At 37.7% G+C, this 19,530-nt stretch overlaps 1 protein-coding gene across 1 annotated transcript in view; it reads left to right on the top strand.

Annotated features, from left to right (window-relative positions):
* Nucleotides 1-19,530, top strand: part of smchd1 (structural maintenance of chromosomes flexible hinge domain containing 1) — a 62,258-nt gene that overhangs the window by 3,221 nt on the left and 39,507 nt on the right. Inside the window, 17 exon segments of the mRNA XM_036125166.1 lie at nucleotides 1,255-1,330; nucleotides 1,422-1,577; nucleotides 1,668-1,750; nucleotides 1,888-2,009; nucleotides 2,120-2,234; nucleotides 3,557-3,676; nucleotides 3,759-3,922; nucleotides 4,013-4,106; nucleotides 4,732-4,945; nucleotides 5,025-5,145; nucleotides 6,280-6,319; nucleotides 6,322-6,465; nucleotides 7,081-7,284; nucleotides 8,220-8,333; nucleotides 18,830-18,939; nucleotides 19,071-19,147; nucleotides 19,270-19,386. Of these exon segments, the coding sequence (XP_035981059.1) occupies nucleotides 1,255-1,330; nucleotides 1,422-1,577; nucleotides 1,668-1,750; nucleotides 1,888-2,009; nucleotides 2,120-2,234; nucleotides 3,557-3,676; nucleotides 3,759-3,922; nucleotides 4,013-4,106; nucleotides 4,732-4,945; nucleotides 5,025-5,145; nucleotides 6,280-6,319; nucleotides 6,322-6,465; nucleotides 7,081-7,284; nucleotides 8,220-8,333; nucleotides 18,830-18,939; nucleotides 19,071-19,147; nucleotides 19,270-19,386 (2,071 nt within the window).

Below are 19,530 nucleotides of genomic sequence, written 5' to 3'. Positions count from 1 at the left end.
CACCCGATCAGCTCCGAAAGTTCTGCTGAATGTCCCTCCTCTTTTCCCCAAACGGATTAGATGGGAGCGGACCCGGATTGATAATGTGCAGAACATAGACTCCTATACATTATCAATCTGGTTATTAGATTTGTTAACATAAGCAGAAAAGCAATCCCATTTTCAATGTATCGTAATCCTGTAAACATGACAGAATGCACAATACAGATGGCTGCTGTTTTAGCCTCAACAATATAACAAATATTCACACCTCCTTCAAAAGTCAACGTTTCTTTCACCTTAAAATTAGCTCTGTCAACTTTGATAATTTGGTCAATGCTTTGTTGCATTTAACAGTATATGCTAAGTAAAATATTTTGACTTGACCAATGTAACAGTTAGACTGTGCTAATTCATTTTTAATAAAAGTCTCACAATAGGAGGTTTTCTACATTTTTATTTTCTCAAAATATTTAGTTGCAGTGGAATCATTGTTCAAAAATATTAATTAAGCTTGTATTAATAAAGCTGCACACCTATATGTAGAGACATTTTTTAATAAAAATACTGTATTTTATTTTAATGGTTTTTCAAATGGTTGAACGCTTTTTTTGTCCATATAAAGTCTTGAGCCATAATGTTTTATTATTATTTTATGGCCTAACTATTAACTTTGACTTATGTTATGCTTTCTGGATGATGCTAATATATTTAGTTTACTCTGGTGGTGTTGTCCTCTATTGCATTCTGCACATGGGCTGCAACTGTTTTCCCCATCTAAGAAGAATAAAGTGAACTGAATTGAATAAAATCCTCTGATATATTTCACATTAGTAACTGATTGAATGTGGTTTGAACTGTTTGTCAGGACGCCATTAGAAAAGTTCTATGGTAGCATTGATTTCCTGTGTTCATTTATATTCTCATTCCAAAAAAAGTAAAAAACAAAGCAACTGGACTTGTTTTTCGTAATTGAAGACGTTTCGCTTCCTCTCCAGGAAGCTTTCTCAATTCAAAAAGTCTGGAGTAATGTGGAGTACCAAGCTTTATACTACTGCCTAACAAAGGCCTTGTAATGGCTTAGATAACATACAGAATTCAACCGAAACAGGTCCACCCCTTAGTAATGGGCATTTATATTCTTATTTTCTCTGTTTTTAACTCACTTATTTTGTTTGTAAATGTAATGAACAGACTTTCATTTTTGTTTAAGTAATAACTGCGTAATCTTAGGAAAGGTAAAATAAAAAGTTTTTTTTTTTTTCCCGCCTACAGGAATTTTCTATCCCTAAATCAGAAATATTTTTCGTGGTAACAACTGACAGAACAGTTGTAGATGATGCCAAGTTTGGTGAGTAAAATGTCAAAAGACATCATGAAAGCTGTGCAACAATAAAATGCTGGTTGTAAAAACAAAAATTAAATCTTTTCCTTGTTTGTAGAGGAGCTTCAGGATTCCAGCACCATCTACTTGTTGCAAAACAGGCAACAAGCCCTGCCAGTGGCAACTGAGGAGACCATCAACTTTATTCCTCACTACAACACACTGCTGGAGAGTGGAACGTTTGAGTACATTGCCGAGGGCCAGCAAGGACTGTGTGAGTTTTCATTTGGTAAAAGTGGCACCAGATATTAAGACACCATGACGATAACTTGCCAAGGTTTTTTTTTTTTTTTTTTTTTTTCAGCCTGTGCTCTCGCTGAGCTGGTGGACAACTCCCTTTCAGCAACCGCTAAAAATGAAGGAGTCAGAACGATAGAGATCCGGCTGGTTGGTTCTCTATATGCATGCTGTTAACAGTGGACAGAATTCAGTCTTAACTTTTGGATTACATTTTTTTTGTAATGTTTAGGATGCTGTGAATTTGATTTATTCATGTTTTTTTTTTTGTTTTGTTTTTTTGCCAGCTGTTTGACAAATCTGCAGTCATCGTCTTGGATAACGGGTGCGGGATGACAACAAAGCAGCTCAATAACTGGGCCGTGTACAGGCTGTCTAAGTTCACGAGGGAAAACAGCACATTTAAAAGGTAGGTTCTTGACATCCCAGTGGATGTGTCCATTTTCATACCCCATGAAAATGCATCAAAAGATCCGTCCATTTACCTGGCTCTTTCTTCAAATCTTTTTGGAAATCTAGTGAAAGTGAAGGATATGTTCGTCCTAAACCAGTACCTCGCAGTCTCAACAGTGACATATCCTACTTTGGAGTTGGGGGCAAACAAGCAGCTTTCCACATTGGGGACTCAGTCAGGGTGAGTGTGTACTTGAGACCATTTAAAATGTGGTGTTTTGTTGAAAAGATAAATGAGACAATTCTGTAAAACATGAAGAAAAAAAATCTTAATTTTTACCAAAACCTTTGAAAAACAATATTCAACAGGAAAACTGCATTAAAGGTATACTATGCAACCGGGGTTGATTTTCCAGTGAGGCTCCCCACAGAGGGCGAAAGTAAAACTGCACTGTCATAAAGATGCTCAGCTGTTCTGGATTCTCCGTCAAGCCAGGCGCGGTTGTTTTGAGCTTAGCAGACAGGCGAACGAAACGAAAAGTGGAAAAAACGGCAGTACAAACAATGACTAACACAGTGAAAGTATGAACATCAGGGTTTCCTGCAGCGCCAACATTCAAAAAAATATATAATAATAATAATAATAAAAACTCGATATGTTTACATGTTTATTTGATGTTAACACGCGGTTCTTTGTTGTTGCTTTCGCGCGTGCATATAGTGAATAGCAGGGTAAAAACACATGGAGTTCTCGCCGTAAAGCAAGACTGACTCTCGCGGTCTTGCACGAGACTACTGAGCCTGAGTGCGGGCCGAGAGCTCCTGCAATTGCAAGTACGGTATTTCCCCCACAGACCACCAGGGCGGCCGAGAAAACCTTTGTTCGACCTGAAATGACTCATTTAATCATCCAAAACGGTATGGAACACATTAATTAACTGAAAAATGTTGCATAGTATGCCTTTAAGCAAAGAAAGAAGACTTGTGTGTGTGTGGTGTGTTTGTGTGTGTAAATTCAAGTAAGGCTAATGATTCAATACCTTTTAACACCACTTTTAGCAGTAATTACTTGATGTGGTGGTTTTCTGGGGAACTTAAGTCTCTCACTTCGTTGTGGGGGTAGATTTGAAGAACCTGTGCTATAAGCAGTTCAACAGACTTCATGCAACCTCAGATGATGATAGATGTTTGGTTGTCGCTGTTCCAAAACAGTTTAGTGGTTTTACCACAGCATGTCAGACTGACATCTTCGCTTACTGTAGTTAAAAATGCACTTTTACTCCCTGGACTTCACCCCAAAATGAGATGTTGACTGTGACCAAATGTTATTTTACTCTTTGTTCTACTTGTTTTTAATTACATTTTTTTTATTGTTGCTTTCTCATATTTTTCTGTGTGTGTGTGCCTTCTGTTCTCTCACCTGTGGGTTTACAGTGTGGCACTTTATCAGCCTTGATGTTGTTCTTTAATCTAAAAAGCTTTTTGAATAAGTGTTTATGTTACATTAATTTTGAATGTGAAAAACAACAATCTTTATATTAAATAACATTTTGTACATATCAGATGATCAGCAAGTCAGTCAACTGTCCAGATGTTCATGAGCTGGTTCTATCAAAGGAGGAATTCCAGAAAAAAGAGCGGAACAAAGAAGATGTTTTCGAAGGGACCATGTTAAACAGGAAGGTGAGAGATTAAAATGAAATCGTTTGGTGGACTCAATCGTATAAAAGCAAGCTGCACGTTTCATCTTATCCTCCTGCCTTAGCCTGGTGACTATTTACACATAACGAACAACGAGGCGTTCCTTCGAGACGTTATTAAGGAGGAAACTACGAAGGACAGCTTCACTGCTGTTGTCATCACAGGAGTCTCTCCTAAACACATAAACTACCTAAGACAAGGCTTTGAGGAGTGGACCAGACAGCTAGCGTGAGCTTTCTCACCCACATCAAATAAAGTCTGGAACTCTTACATGGCAGAAGTGTGGGTCATGATGAACAGTTTTTTTTTTTTTTCCAGGCACATTTATCATTATTACATTCACGGATTTGATGGAAACTGTAAGACAGACAACTCGCAAAGATCAGACGCCGGTCCGCGGATTGATATTCTGGTGAGTCTGATTGCTGATCGCTATAATTGTTACAGCAAACAGGCTTAAATCGGAGGCAACCCGACTTTTGTTCAGTTCTTTCTGAAAACGTTTCGACACCTATCCAGGAGTCTTTGCCAGCTCTGGTGACTCACACTTTGATTTCTTACTATAATTGTGCTTTAAGTCATGTTGTGTGCATTTAATAAGTACTCACCAGCAGTCATCACATTTTCCCAATATGTATTAAAATGCATGCATTCCTTTTACCTTTAACATTTTTTTTGGCTGTTTTCTTCTAACCTAAGGAATTATTGGTTATGTCCCTATAAGTTTGGAAAATCTATTTTGGCATATTTTCTCTGCAGATCCTGTCAAGCTCAGCCATTTTTAGGATTTTCCTGAAGTGTTTAACTAGATTTAGCTCTAGGCTAAACAAAGCATGAACGTTCCTTACATTTTGCGAAATAAAGGTTCTCATTCACCAGAAGCAATGATCAGCCAGTCCTGATTATTGATTCTGAAGAATTTTTTAGATGCCAAAAATGAATTCCAATAGCTGTTTACTAATCTGCTTTTATACAAATGAATAATAAAAAAAAAAAGCCAGGTGTAATCTATTTATCCTTTTTCTTTTAATCATCAGGCAACTTTGGTTGAAAAACCTCCTAAAACTCCACGTTCAAAAAATCTCAGACAAGTGGATGATGACATGCAGACCAAATACATAAACTCAGCTGTAGACACATTTAAATTCATGGCCACCACTCCAGACGGCGGCCTCGTAGAAGGAGCCATAAGATATCATCCATTCCTCTACGACAGGGAGACCTATCCCCAAGATGTGAATCTTCATCAAGGTATTCATATCTTACACACGTTATGAAAAGATTTCTCAGAACTTGATGTGTGAAGGTGATGTGCTTCTGTGGTTTTAAGGACCTGCTGAGGAAATTGATGATGAGAATGAGTCTGGAACTGTCAATCAGGCACGAGGGAAAAGGGACATCTTTGAATGTTTCTGGAACGGCCGGCTCATCCCTTACACCACAGTTTCTGAGTAAGTATGTGTGTATTAAAGAGATGGCCACTTTTTCCTTTTTATTTTCCAAATGCCAGATTTATAGGCAGCGCTGTTTTTATTCTGTTAACCAAACACTGTTCTATTTATAAAAAATACATCCAATTATTCTGATTTTCTGTTTTCCTTTTTTTATTCTTCTCTGTAATATTTGTTTCAGTTAACACAGTTTTGTTTTTGTTTTGTTTTTTTAAACACTGGAATTTTCTTAATCACCTTTTTATCACTTTCTTCCTCCTTGTTCTTGTGTCCATTCTTACTTCCTTGTGTGTTTTTTTTCTTTCATTTCCTTCTGCCTTTCTCTCACACATACTCCCATCTATCCATTCATTTATCCATCCATCCAACTTTTGGATTGTGTATTTTAAAATGAACATGGAGCGCTGTACAAAGCTGAGTCTTGAACTGGTCTGAAGATGCTCAAACCCTGCTTACAGTCCAGTCTTTGTTCACATAGCTGCATGATGTACAATGTTTACCTAAAATGTAAGATTAAAGTAAGCTCAATAATCAAACAACACTTTCCTCTGAATAATGCTTAATCTTTCTAGTAGCGCAGAAAGCCTGCAAAATACTGACTTAGACCACTTTAAAAGATTAGAATTAGTTAATGCTGGCTTCTGCTTTAGGGTAACTTTTTAGTACTAGATGCATGGTAGAGATCCATGGTATTTTAAGATTTCCTGATCTTGAGTGTGAGATTCATCTTGGTGGTGCCTTTTTCTAAATTATGGGTAAGAGGACCTATGATGAAAAACTAAAGAATATATCCAGACAGATTAATTGTTAATTCCATCTTTGTATAAAACCATACTAAGTAAAACATTAGTAATTAGCATTTACTAGTATCCATTGATATGTAATAATTGTGATGCCTAAACCTTTTGGAGTCAATAAATCAGCAAAGAGCGGGGAGATTCCCTAGTCTAAACACATCGAACTGCTGCCTGGAGTTGAGCACCAAGGTCAATTTATAATCCTGTTTAAAAAAGTATATTTAGATTTCCTGCATTTATCCGAGAGCAATAAATATTAATATTATAATTTTCTTACAGTACATAAATTCCTTCAGCCCACTTTATAGTTCTTTTTTTTTATCTGTTTGTGTTCCAGGTTTGATTGGTGCCGTCGGCCCAGTAAAGGTACATCGGTCCGCCAGCAGAGTGTTACAGCCGTTTCTCTGGAGTACTTTTCACTAATGACAAATTCCAGGTCAATTCGAGCAAACAGAAGTTTATGGACTTGGAGCTGAAACTGAAGGAGAAGGATACGCTGTTTACTCCTGTTTTTAATGTTCAGGTGATGATGCACTGGTAATCAATGAATGATGATTCATTGGTAATCTCTTGTTATTGATTTTACATCACATTGTACAACTGATTTTTAAAACACGCCAATAAGAAATTCTGTGATCGATTTTTGTAAAAATTACAATGAGCGCTACAGCTTTCAATTAGTAATGACAAGCAGTGGCATCACACATTGTGAGAGAGAGAGAGAGAGAGCGGTCAGCATTACACCGCTCTGCCAGTGAAGAACTTTTCCATTATCTCAAACAAACAAAACACAACATGATGCAGAGTTGATATTTTAAATTCTCTTTACCTGATTTTCTGTTGAATTAGACATTTGTGATGTAACTAAAGACTGCTGACTTCTCCTAATCCTGTGTGACCCTTAATGGAACAGGACTCTTAAAATTATAAAACAGGAGCTGCCTTACGTTCACCTTCTTGTTTTCTGCTGATGTTAACCCCCCCCCCCCCCCCCCCCCCCCATGTTTAAAAGAAGCACACAGAATGAACAGCCAACATGGAGAAGAAGATTCCTTTGTTGAATCTTCTTCTGCTTTTTTGCACTAAGTCCATCTCTAATGCTTTTGTCTTTTTATGCTTGCTACTGCTCGTTTTACAGAAAGCCTCAAAAAATCGGAACCTCCAGAAAGAGTTCACCCAGTGGCTTCAAAAATGTCACGAGCAGTTTGATAAGCAGGTGAAATTCATTGATTACAAAGGGACCGAGATACGAAAAGACATGCCGAATAAGAAGATGCCGCATCCCTGGGCTATATTCTCCTCTATTGAGTTAGATGGCAAAATATACAAAGAAGGGCAAATTGTAAGTGTTTTATTTCTTATTTAACTCTACAAATTTGAAAATAGATATTTACATACACTGTATGAACAGACACAAAGTTTTCTGTCCCGAAATACTTTTTTAGGTGTTTTAAGTCAGTTAGGGTTTTTAGAGAGAGAGACATTTTTAATTGCCTTCTCTCTATTTCGAAGGTTGCATACAATAAAATCCAGTGTTGGGAGTAACAGCATTTTATTCATTTTATTTAACAGAGTTACTATAATGGAGTAATCTAGCTTCTAAAGAGTATGTTTTCTGGTTCAAGAGAGTTCCCCCTGCCCCCAATCCCCCCCCCCCCCCCCCCCCCCCCCCCTCCGCAGGGGATGGCGGACCCTGTGAAGGGGGATGCACAAAAATGATTCCGTTAAAGAAGGATTAACTCATATTGTTCACAAAGGTATCAGATTTCTTATACTCTGATACAAATCTTATCAGAGAAGAGTAATTTTTAATGTCTTTAAAAAAACAACACCTGTAAATACTAAGTATTATGTGTCTGTGTGTTATTTTATCCTTGTACATCCTAAGCCGCTGTCTGTTTCAAAGGGAATTTCACCAGGGTAACACATGGTGATAGTAAAGATTCTTGATATGTGTATATATAATCCAAAAATTTGTCACTGGTTTTTGTTTTCGGATTCAAAATTAGAATTGCAGATCATGTTTTGATCTCAAACATGATAAAACAATGTAAATTATATCTTACAAGTTCTCATTATATTTTGTTATGATTTATATAATACATATTATAATGGGAGCTGGCCCAAGTGGCCGGAGAGAGGGACGTCTGGGCCTCCCTACTGAAGCTGGTGCCCCCGCGACCCGACCCCGGATAAGCGGAAGAAGACGGACGGACGGACGGACGGACGAATATTATAATGTCATTTCTGTTCTTCCTAATAAATTTTTTCTTACAGTTAAAGTCTCAGAAGACATCCCCTATTCTTTATGGCACGGTGGTGAACTTTTTTCTGTGTGGCGATCATAAAGGAGACGTGTTTGCCACTGGCGGAGAAGTGGAAATCAAACATGTAAGGAAGTAATCCATTCTGTCTTTAATAGACACTGAATGAAGTCGTATTTTTTTACTCTCACTTTAAGGAAACTTGGTTTATTAAATTGATTTAATCTCCCTCTAAAATCAAATTGAACAAACTGAATAAGGAAAGGACTGCAATTTATGGTTTTGATCAAAACACATCTTAATATAATTGTGAGATTAATTTCAGATGTTTTGATTTGAGAGACTGTTAAATAAATGTTAAATGCACCAATATATTCAGAAGTTCTGGTTTCACACAACAATCGAATGTAATGGAGGAAAAAATAATTTCTGCTTACTTATATAGTGCCAATTCACATTGCATGTAATTTCAAGGTACTTTACAAACAAATAAATCATACAGATCAATTGGTTGGAAAAAAAAGGTTTTCTGTCTGAGGAAACGTAGCAGATTACATTCAGTCAATGACTTGCAGAATTCCCTTCTGCTAGAGGAGCATGCAGAGGCATGGTGTCATTGCCGTAATCCTTCATACAGAGCATGCTTGTAGTGACAGTGGAGGAAGAAATGCTTTTTTTATTTAACACTAGATGTAGAATTTACTCACAGGTAATATTTAAGGCTATTTGTCCAAGCATTGTGCTTGGGCTGCAAAGCTCATGGATTAAAACCCCACTTTAGGGAACTTATGTATCCCATGTGAATTAGTCATTAGAAACCCTGCCAGGCAGAAATTAACAGACGGGCATCTGATATCAGTATTAGGTAGTTCCTCGCAATGCAAGTCCAGCAAACTGAGACTGTGCAACAATCAGAAGGTCGGACACTAAGGACTTTCAACCGTCCAGGATGAAACAGCAAACATCCTGGAATATCAGGATGATTGCCCCCAATCATAACCTGCTAAATCATTATCAAGTGAGAATGCTATACAGCATTCTCACTTATTGTTTTCCTGTTTTTCTGTATTTTTATCAAGTGAGAATGCTATACAGCATTCTCACTTATTGTTTTCCTGTTTTTCTTTATTTTTATTATTATTATTATTATTATTATTCCGTACGTTTTCTGACTTCTAACTACTTCTGCATTTTTCAACCGATTTCAACCATTCTGGTATCAAAACGTTCAGCTCCTTCAGGACATTACTGCTAAGACTTTTGGTAATTATAACTTTTATAATATTTAAAATATTCAACTTTTTGTAACTTTTTTGCTCTCATTCAAATGAATGGAGAATCCTTCAAATTCTTCAAATATTTCAGCTTTTTGACAGCTTACTGCTTCAGCCTACTTTCAGCTAGAAACGCCATTCAACTTTTAAAATGTAGTGATATCTTTCAGCTATTATGGTATAGTTCAGCTTTTTCATATCTTTTACCATTTTCATATAGTACCTCCTTAAAATAATTTTGGCTTTTCAAGAAATTCAGCAAATAACATGCGTTGCTATGGTTGTCAAGAAGCCTCTGTTAGAGTGCGCACTCTAGAAATTCAACAAATTCTTCTTCTCCGAACAACTTCTTCTCACTCGCTCAATTTTCAACCTATCCACATAAATTATACATCAAAACGTAGGAATTTTTGTCTGGATTCGGAAAATGTAACCATCATTGGTGTGGGATTTATAGATTTTTCGCAAATCACCTCAGAGCGACACTAACCCGAAACCTTCCCCATTCATTTCCTATGGAGCGGTTTTCAAAAATGACACCTGGAAATCCAAAACATCACATGTATTTACATCGTCACTACTCCTAAACCGTTTCATGTACAGGCACGAGACTTTCACACATTCATGTCCAGACCCTTCTGGCGCTCACAAAAGAGAAATTTTGTCGATAAATGTTACGGTTTTGCCGCAGGAACAATTTGTTCGGGAGTAGCGTTTTGGGAAAATGCTAAAACAGGATCAGACTTCAATCTCCCCAAATGAGGCACTTTCTACATCGTCGCTACTCCTAAACCGTTTTATGTACAGGCATGAGACTTTCACACATGAATGTCCCGACCCTTCTGGCACTCATAAAAAAGGAATTTTGTGGATAACTGTTACGGTTTTTCCGCAGGAACAATTTGTTCGGGAGTAGCGAATGTGCAAAATCCTTAAAACGCTTTGGAGCTTCATTCTTCCACATCATCCACTTTTTACATCGTCGCTGTGCCTACACCGATTTTTGTACAAACCTAAAAATGAACTCCATAGTCCTCAAAAGCCTGCTGATACTCAGAGTGAAAGAATTATTTTGATATCTCTTATACTTTTTCAGCTACAGCGATTTGTTCGGGACCGTTTGTAGAGGATTTCTCAAATTTCATAAAAATCCTCTTTATATCATAATTTTTTACGCCTAAATTAAAATATTTCTAGCAAAAACCGATAGTTTTTCTTGTTCTCCTATCCGTGACGAACTAAACGCTGAAAAAATTATGTCTCTACCATTTACAGAACAGGAGATATGGAGCGTTGTTTGAGGCAAAGTTCTCCATTCTATTTCAATGAGGCAGAGTCTGACAAAGTCTCTGCACTTCGGGAGACTGGCCGCTGCAGCTGTGTCAGTGAGTTTCCATGACGACGGAACTCTGAGGGCCAGAGGGAGAATCTCCATTGAGATACAATGGCAACTTTCGACGCCCGCTGCAGCGGCTATGATTAATGTAGGAGCCTGAAATTCGCACAGTCACTTCCTCTTAACATTTTAAAATTTTCAAGTGACTTTCAGCGATATGTCACTTTTCTGTCCCATTTTGGATGTCACATGCTTTCCTATTGGGCCTTTGCTTCCAACAGGACCTGGCATGATGCCCAGACACGACCCAATTGGCCAATACAGCACCCCCCACATGTGGGAAATGGCGCTACTGACCATTTTGGTCAAATGTTGAGTTCTTGGCCCAGATGTGGTGAGGCTGAGTTGCTAAAGGAGGCCAATCGGACCCATGAACTTTGGTCACGTTTGGTGACATTAAGTATTGGCACCCCTTTTTGAGGCACTTCCCAGTACAGGATTTGGACCAAACTGACAGAGTACAATCACCCGGTGATACTGAACACAACCATGCTAGCGGCTAACGGTTAGCATGTTGCTAACCAGAAGTAGCTTTAGAAAGGTCCTACCAACTTCTGCTTAGCCGGGGTTGTTCTGCCTTTACAGACAAATAGAGGGCTACAGCTGTGAGGGAGTCTCCATGACAACCCTTTTAGCCAGAGGCTTCTAGGAGGTCCATTGACTTAACATGGCACCTTTCGAAGGGCACTGTGGGTGCTGTGAAGACCGTAGGAAGCTGAAATTCGCAGTGTTACTCCCCGTTAGTATTTTTGACGGTACCACGAGGCAGGCGCCTCGCTAAATTTCTTCAGAATTTTTTTAGTTGTTCTTAATCTTCAAATTCTTCAATTTTTTTTTAATTTTTCAAATTTTTTGAATTCCTTCAAATTTGTTCAAATTCTCCAAATTTCTTCAAAATTTTTAAATTCTTAAAATTTGTCAAATTCTTCAAATTTTTCAAATTCCTTCAATTTTTTTGAAAATTTTCAAATATTTCAAATTTCTTCAAATTTTTCAAATTTTTCAAATTCCTTCAAATTTTTTCAAATTCTCCATATTTCTTCAAATGTTTCAAATTTTTCAAATTTCTTCAAACTTCAAATTCCTTCAAATTCTATTTCTTTCAATTCTTCAAACTTTTTCAAATTCTTCAAATCCCTTCAAATTTTTACTTTTTTTTCAAACTCTTCAAATCTGATTTCAATGTTTTCTGCATCTTCTGCTCAATCATTCTGCAGATTAGCATTCTCACTGCTGTTTCGCAGGAACAGCCTTTTCTAGTCAAGTGAGAATGCTATACAGCATTCTCACTTATTGTTTTCCTGTTTTTCTTTACTTTTTATTATTATTCCGTACGTTTTTCGACGCCTTTCTCGTTCCGCATTTTTCAACCGATTTCAACCATTCTGGTATCAAAACGTTCAGCTCCTTCAGGACATTACTGCTATGACTTTTGGTAATTATAACTTTTATAATATTTAAAATATTCAACTTTTTGTAACTTTTTTGCTCTCATTCAAATGAATGGAGAATCCTTCAAATTCTTCAAATATTTCAGCTTTTTGACAGCTTACTGCTTCAGCCTACTTTCAGCTAGAAACGCCATTCAACTTTTAAAATGTAGTGATATCTTTCAGCTATTATGGTATAGTTCAGCTTTTTCATATCTTTTACCATTTTCATATAGTACCTCCTTAAAATAATTTTGGCTTTTCAAGAAATTCAGCAAATAACATGCGTTGCTATGGTTGTCAAGGAGCCTCTGTTAGAGTGCGCACTCTAGAAATTCAACAAATTCTTCTTCTCCGAACAACTTCTTCTCACTCGCTCAATTTTCAACCTATCCACATAAATTATACATCAAAACGTAGGAATTTTTGTCTGGATTCGGAAAATGTAACCATCATTGGTGTGGGATTTATAGATTTTTCGCAAATCACCTCAGAGCGACACTAACCCGAAACCTTCCCCATTCATTTCCTATGGAGCGGTTTTCAAAAATGACACCTGGAAATCCAAAACATCACATGTATTTACATCGTCACTACTCCTAAACCGTTTCATGTACAGGCACGAGACTTTCACACATTCATGTCCAGACCCTTCTGGCGCTCACAAAAGAGAAATTTTGTCGATAAATGTTACGGTTTTGCCGCAGGAACAATTTGTTTGGGAGTAGCGTTTTGGGAAAATTCTAAAACAGGATCAGACTTCAATCTCCCCAAATGAGGCACTTTTCTACATCGTCGCTACTCCTAAACCGTTTTATGTACAGGCATGAGACTTTCACACATGAATGTCCCGACCCTTCTGGCACTCATAAAAAAGGAATTTTGTGGATAACTGTTACGGTTTTTCCGCAGGAACAATTTGTTCGGGAGTAGCGAATGTGCAAAATCCTTAAAACGCTTTGGAGCTTCATTCTTCCACATCATCCACTTTTTACATCGTCGCTGTGCCTACACCGATTTTTGTACAAACCTAAAAATGAACTCCATAGTCCTCAAAAGCCTGCTGATACTCAGAGTGAAAGAATTATTTTGATATCTCTTATACTTTTTCAGCTACAGCGATTTGTTCGGAACCGTTTGTAGAGGATTTCTCAAATTTCATAAAAATCCTCTTTATATCATAATTTTTTACGCCTAAATTAAAATATTTCTAGCAAAAACCGATAGTTTTTCTTGTTCTCCTATTCGTTACGAACTAAACGCTGAAAAAATTATGTCTCTACCATTTACAGAACAGGAGATATGGAGCGTTGTTTGAGGCAAAGTTCTCCATTCTATTTCAATGAGGCAGAGTCTGACAAAGTCTCTGCACTTCGGTAGACTGGCCGCTGCAGGTGTGTCAGTGAGTTTCCATGACGACGGAACTCTGAGGGCCAGAGGGAGAATCTCCATTGAGATACAATGGCAACTTTCGACGCCTGCTGCAGCGGCTATGATTAATGTAGCAATCTGAAATTCGCACAGTCACTTCCTCTTGACATTTTAAAATTTTCAAGTGACTTTCAGCGATATGTCACTTTTCTGTCCCATTTTGGATGTCACATGCTTTCCTATTGGGCCTTTGCTTCCAACAGGACCTGACATGATGCCCAGACACGACCCAATTGGCCAATACAGCACCACCCACCTGTGGGAAATGGCGCTACTGACCATTTTGGTCAAATGTTGAGTTCTTGGCCCAGATGTGGTGAGGCTGAGTTGCTAAAGGAGGCCAATCTGACCCATGAACTTTGGTCACGTTTGGTGACATTAAGTATTGGCACCCCTTTTTGAGGCACTTCCCAGCACAGGATTTGGACCAAACTGACAGAGTACACTCACCCGGTGATACTGGACACAACCTTGCTAGCGGCTAATGGTTAGCATGTTGCTAACCAGAAGTAGCTTTAGAAAGGTCCTACCAACTTCTGCTTAGCCGGGGTTGTTCTGCCTTTACAGACAAATAGAGGGCTACAGCTGTGAGGGAGTCTCCATGACAACCCTTTTAGCCAGAGGCTTCTAGGAGGTCCATTGACTTAACATGGCACCTTTCGAAGGCCACTGCGGGTGCTGTGAAGACCGTAGGAAGCTGAAATTCGCAGTGTTACTTCCCGTTAGTATTTTTGACGGTACCACAAGGCAAACGCCTTGCTAAATTTCTTCAGAAATTTTTTTAGTTCTTAATCTTGAAATTCTTCAATTTTTTTTAAATTTTTCAAATTTTTCAAATTCCTTCAAATTTGTTAAAATTCTCCAAATTTCTTCAAAATTTTTAAATTCTTCAAATTTGTCAAATTCTTCAAATTTTTCAAATTCCTTCAAATTTTTTGAAAATTTTCAAATATTTCAAATTTCTTCAAATTCTTCAAATTTTTCAAATTCCTTCAAACTTTTTCAAATTCTCCAAATTTCTTCAATTGTTTCAAATTCTTCAAATTTCTTCAAATTTTTCAAACTCTTCAAATTCTTCTATTTCTTTCAATTCTTCAAACTTTTTCAAATTCTTCAAATCCCTTCAAATTTTTACATTTTTTTTCAAATTCTTCAAATCTGATTTCAGCGTTTTCTGCTCAATCATTCTGCAGATTAGCATTCTCACTGCTGTTTCGCAGGAACAGCCTTTTCTAGTTATTATTATTATTCCGTACGTTTTTCGACTTCTAACTAGTTCCGCATTTTTCAACCGATTTCAACCATTCTGGTATCAAAACGTTCAGCTCCTTCAGGACATTACTGCTAAGACTTTTTGTAATTATAACTTTTATAATATTTAAAATATTCAACTTTTTGTAACTTTTTTGCTCTCATTCAAATGAATGGAGAATCCTTCAAATTCTTCAAATATTTCAGCTTTTTGACAGCTTACTGCTTCAGCCTACTTTCAGCTAGAAACGCCATTCAACTTTTAAAATGTAGTGATATCTTTCAGCTATTATGGTATAGTTCAGCTTTTTCATATCTTTTACCATTTTCATATAGTACCTCCTTAAAATAATTTTGGCTTTTCAAGAAATTCAGCAAATAACATGCGTTGCTATGGTTGTCAAGGAGCCTCTGTTAGAGTGCGCACTCTAGAAATTCAACAAATTCTTCTTCTCCGAACAACTTCTTCTCACTCGCTCAATTTTCAACCTATCCACATAAATTATACATCAAAACGTAGGAATTTTTGTCTGGATTCGGAAAATGTAACCATCATTGGTGTGGGATTTATAGATTTTTCGCAAATCACCTCAGAGCGACACTAACCCGAAACCTTCCCCATTCATTTCCTATGGAGCGGTTTTCAAAAATGACACCTGGAAATCCAAAACATCACATGTATTTACATCGTCACTACTCCTAAACCGTTTCATGTACAGGCACGAGACTTTCACACATTCATGTCCAGACCCTTCTGGCGCTCACAAAAGAGAAATTTTGTCGATAAATGTTACGGTTTTGCCGCAGGATCAATTTGTTCGGGAGTAGCGTTTTGGGAAAATGCTAAAACAGGATCAGACTTCAATCTCCCCAAATGAGGCACTTTTCTACATCGTCGCTACTCCTAAACCGTTTTATGTACAGGCATGAGACTTTCACACATGAATGTCCCGACCCTTCTGGCACTCATAAAAAAGGAATTTTGTGGATATCTGTTACGGTTTTTCCGCAGGAACAATTTGTTCGGGAGTAGCGAATGTGCAAAATCCTTAAAACGCATTGGAGCTTCATTCTTCCACATCATCCACTTTTTACATCGTCGCTGTGCCTACACCGATTTTTTTACAAACCTAAAAATGAACTCCATAGTCCTCAAAAGCCTGCTGATACTCAGAGTGAAAGAATTATTTTGATATCTCTTATACTTTTTCAGCTAGAGCGATTTGTTCGGGAACCTTTTTAGAGGATTTCTGAAAATCGCTAAAAATTCCCTTTATATCATAATTTTTTACGCCTTTATTAAACTTTTTCCAGCAAAAACCGATAGCATGTCTTCTTCCCCTATCCGTTAAGAATTAAACGCTGAAAGAATTACATCTCTACCATTTACGGAACAAGAGATATGGAGCGTTGTTTGAGGCAAAGTTCTCCATTCTATTTCAATGAGGCAGAGTCTGACAAAGTCTCTGCACTTCTGTGGACTGGCCCGCTGCAGGTGTGTCAGTGAGTTTCCATGACGACGGAACTCTGAGGGCCAGAAGGAGAATCTCCATTGAGATACAATGGCAACTTTCGACGCCCGCTGCAGCGGCTATGATTAATGTAGCAATCTGAAATTCGCACAGTCACTTCCTCTTGACATTTTAAAATTTTCAAGTGACTTTCAGCGATATGTCACTTTTCTGACCCATTTTGGATTTCACATGCTTTTCTATTGGGCCTTTGCTTCCAACAGGACCTGGCATGATGCCCAGACACGACCCAATTGGCCAATACAGCACCAGCCACATGTGGGAAATGGAGCTACTGACCATTTTGGTCAAATGTTGAGTTCTGGGCCCAGATGTGGTGAGGCTGAGTTTCTAAAGGAGGCCAATCTGACCCATGAACTTTGGTCACGTTTGGTGACATTAAGTATTGGCACCCCTTTTTGAGGCACTTCCCAGTACAGGATTTGGACCAAACTGACAGAGTACAATCACCCGGTGATACTGAACACAACCATGCTAGCGGCTAACGGTTAGCATGTTGCTAACCAGAAGTAGCTTTAGAAAGGTCCTACCAACTTCTGCTTAGCCGGGGTTGTTCTGCCTTTACAGACAAATAGAGGGCTACAGCTGTGAGGGAGTCTCCATGACAACCCTTTTAGCCAGAGGCTTCTAGGAGGTCCATTGACTTAACATGGCACCTTTCGAAGGCTACTGCGGGTGCTGTGAAGACCGTAGGAAGCTGAAATTCGCAGTGTTACTCCCTGTTAGTATTTTTGACGGTACCCCGAGGCAGGCGCCTTGCTAAATTTCTTCAGAATTTTTTTAGTTCTTAATCTTCAAATTCTTCAATTTTTTTACATTTTCAAATTTTTCAAATTCCTTCAAATTTGTTCAAATTCTCCAAATTTCTTCAAAATTTTTAAATTCTTCAAATTTGTCAAATTCTTCAAATTTTTCAAATTCCTTCAAATTTTTTGAAAATTTTCAAATATTTCAAATTTCTTCCAATTCTTCAAATTTTTCAAATTCCTTCAAATTTTTTCAAATTCTCCATATTTCTTCAAATTTTTCAAATTCTTTAAATTTCTTCAAACTCTTCAAATTCCTTCAAGTTCTATTTCTTTCAATTCTTCAAACTTTTTCAAATTCTTCAAATCCCTTCAAATTTTTACATTTTTTCAAATTCTTCAAATCTGATTTCAATGTTTTCTGCATCTTCTGCTCAATCATTCTGCAGATTAGCATTCTCACTGCTGTTTCGCAGGAACAGCCTTTTCTAGTTATTATTAAAAGTTTATATCTACATACACTTGACTGATTGCGTGAAGTCATTGACCGTATTGCAGTCCTTCCTTTTTGAATGTTTATGTGGTGACAGCGGAAAGAAAAACTCTCCTTTAGCTAGAAGACACCTCTAGCAGAACCTGGTTTAGTGTAAGTGGCCATTTGCCAAAACTGACAAGGGCTTTGAGACAGAGCAGACTTTTCTGAACATGTTGGAGCTTTTGGAGGGTCCTGGCAGGTCTCCCGATGATGAGTGCATTACAGCAGACTCAGCAGAGCAGAAGACAGAGCAGAAACATCAAAAAACAAAGAAGCACCTTTCCTGACTACCGGTTCAAGTTTAACTTCTACAGAGAGGAAAACCAATATGAGAACATAAAGTTAATGGCAGACAAAACATTAGATAATAAATAACAGGAGAGTAGTAGGAGAAAGTTGCAGAGTGAGTAAAGTGGTTAGCATGCGCTCTAGCAGCCTAAACCTATAACAGCATAACTATAGAGGTAGTTCAGGGTAAAATTACTAGTACTTAGTCTTAAAAAAAATGGTGGCATATGTGGAAAAAATGGGAGCTGACCACACAAGAGAGGAGACTGATAACTAAAAAAGGTAGATTTATATGGTAGGCTCTTGTATACAAACCAGGCCTACTGTGCGTGGATACACGGCGTAGCCCTGCCCTCTCCATAAAAAGTCACCGTCAGAGCAGTGTTATGTAGGAGCATAATGGCGGAGAGCACGTCCAGCGGATCAAAACGTTTTCTTGTTAACAGCATTAAGTTATGAGTTACTTACTTCACTAGACATGTTCTTCTGAAAGGTGATGCTGTTTTGCTGTGTATTTATCCTTGCAAAAATGAACATACAAGACAACGGGTGAGAAAGGGGGGCAGGTTGCAGCTGGAGTGGAAATGGAGAGCGGCATTGGCTTTGTTTTAGTCTACCGACATTGCTCAATAGGGCTGCCTATTGCTGACATTTTGCTTACTGTCCTTTAATTACTGTATGTCTTGTTTTTTTTCTCTGTTCATTTTTTGCAAATTGTTTAAAAAATGTAAACGTTTTAGAAGCCAGAAGGACTTTATGAGGAACTCACCAAGGTCATACCTATTACTAAGATTGACAGGACGGCCACAGATGAGGACATCAAAACACACATTGAGAATGAAAGGAAAAAGTAAGACAAAATTTACAAAATTTTTGTAAATTTCAGTTTATTTTTTTGTACTTACTCTAATCTTCTCTATAAGTTGTAGCCTTCTGGAGCTCATAAAGATCATTCTCTGAAAGGCATTTTTTCTTTTCCAGGCTGCCAGGACACCTAAAAGTTGACTGGCCGGAAGGCGAGCTTGAAAATGCTGTTTTACTCGCTGGGAATCCTTTAGGTAAAATGCTGTGTTGTCTTTATGCCTTTTAGCTTCTCTTTAAAATTTTGAACCCAAAATATTATTGTTCATTAAGCCAAAAATAATGTATGTCAATCTTTATTTGTGCCCCTTCTTTTTAGGACCTCTCAAAGTTCAAATCGTAAACAGTGATGGAGTCCCCATTTCATCCAGAATACATGCAGGGGGCCAGGGGGCAGGGATAAAGCTAGGTGTTTTACTCAGGGTGGTGTACAACGGTAAGATTATCTGTATTTATGTTGTCATCTTCTTTTGCTTGAATGGGTTGCTTTTCTGAAATATTTTACCTCTGACCATAAAAGCTTTTTGGCTGATCATGGATGGGTGATTTCTTTTTTATAAGACATTGTTAGAACATTCTC

The sequence above is a fragment of the Fundulus heteroclitus genome, chromosome 21 (genome assembly GCF_011125445.2).
Source record: "Fundulus heteroclitus isolate FHET01 chromosome 21, MU-UCD_Fhet_4.1, whole genome shotgun sequence".
Taxonomy (NCBI): Eukaryota; Metazoa; Chordata; class Actinopteri; order Cyprinodontiformes; family Fundulidae; genus Fundulus; species Fundulus heteroclitus.
This window is presented reverse-complemented; position numbering and strand designations above follow the sequence as displayed.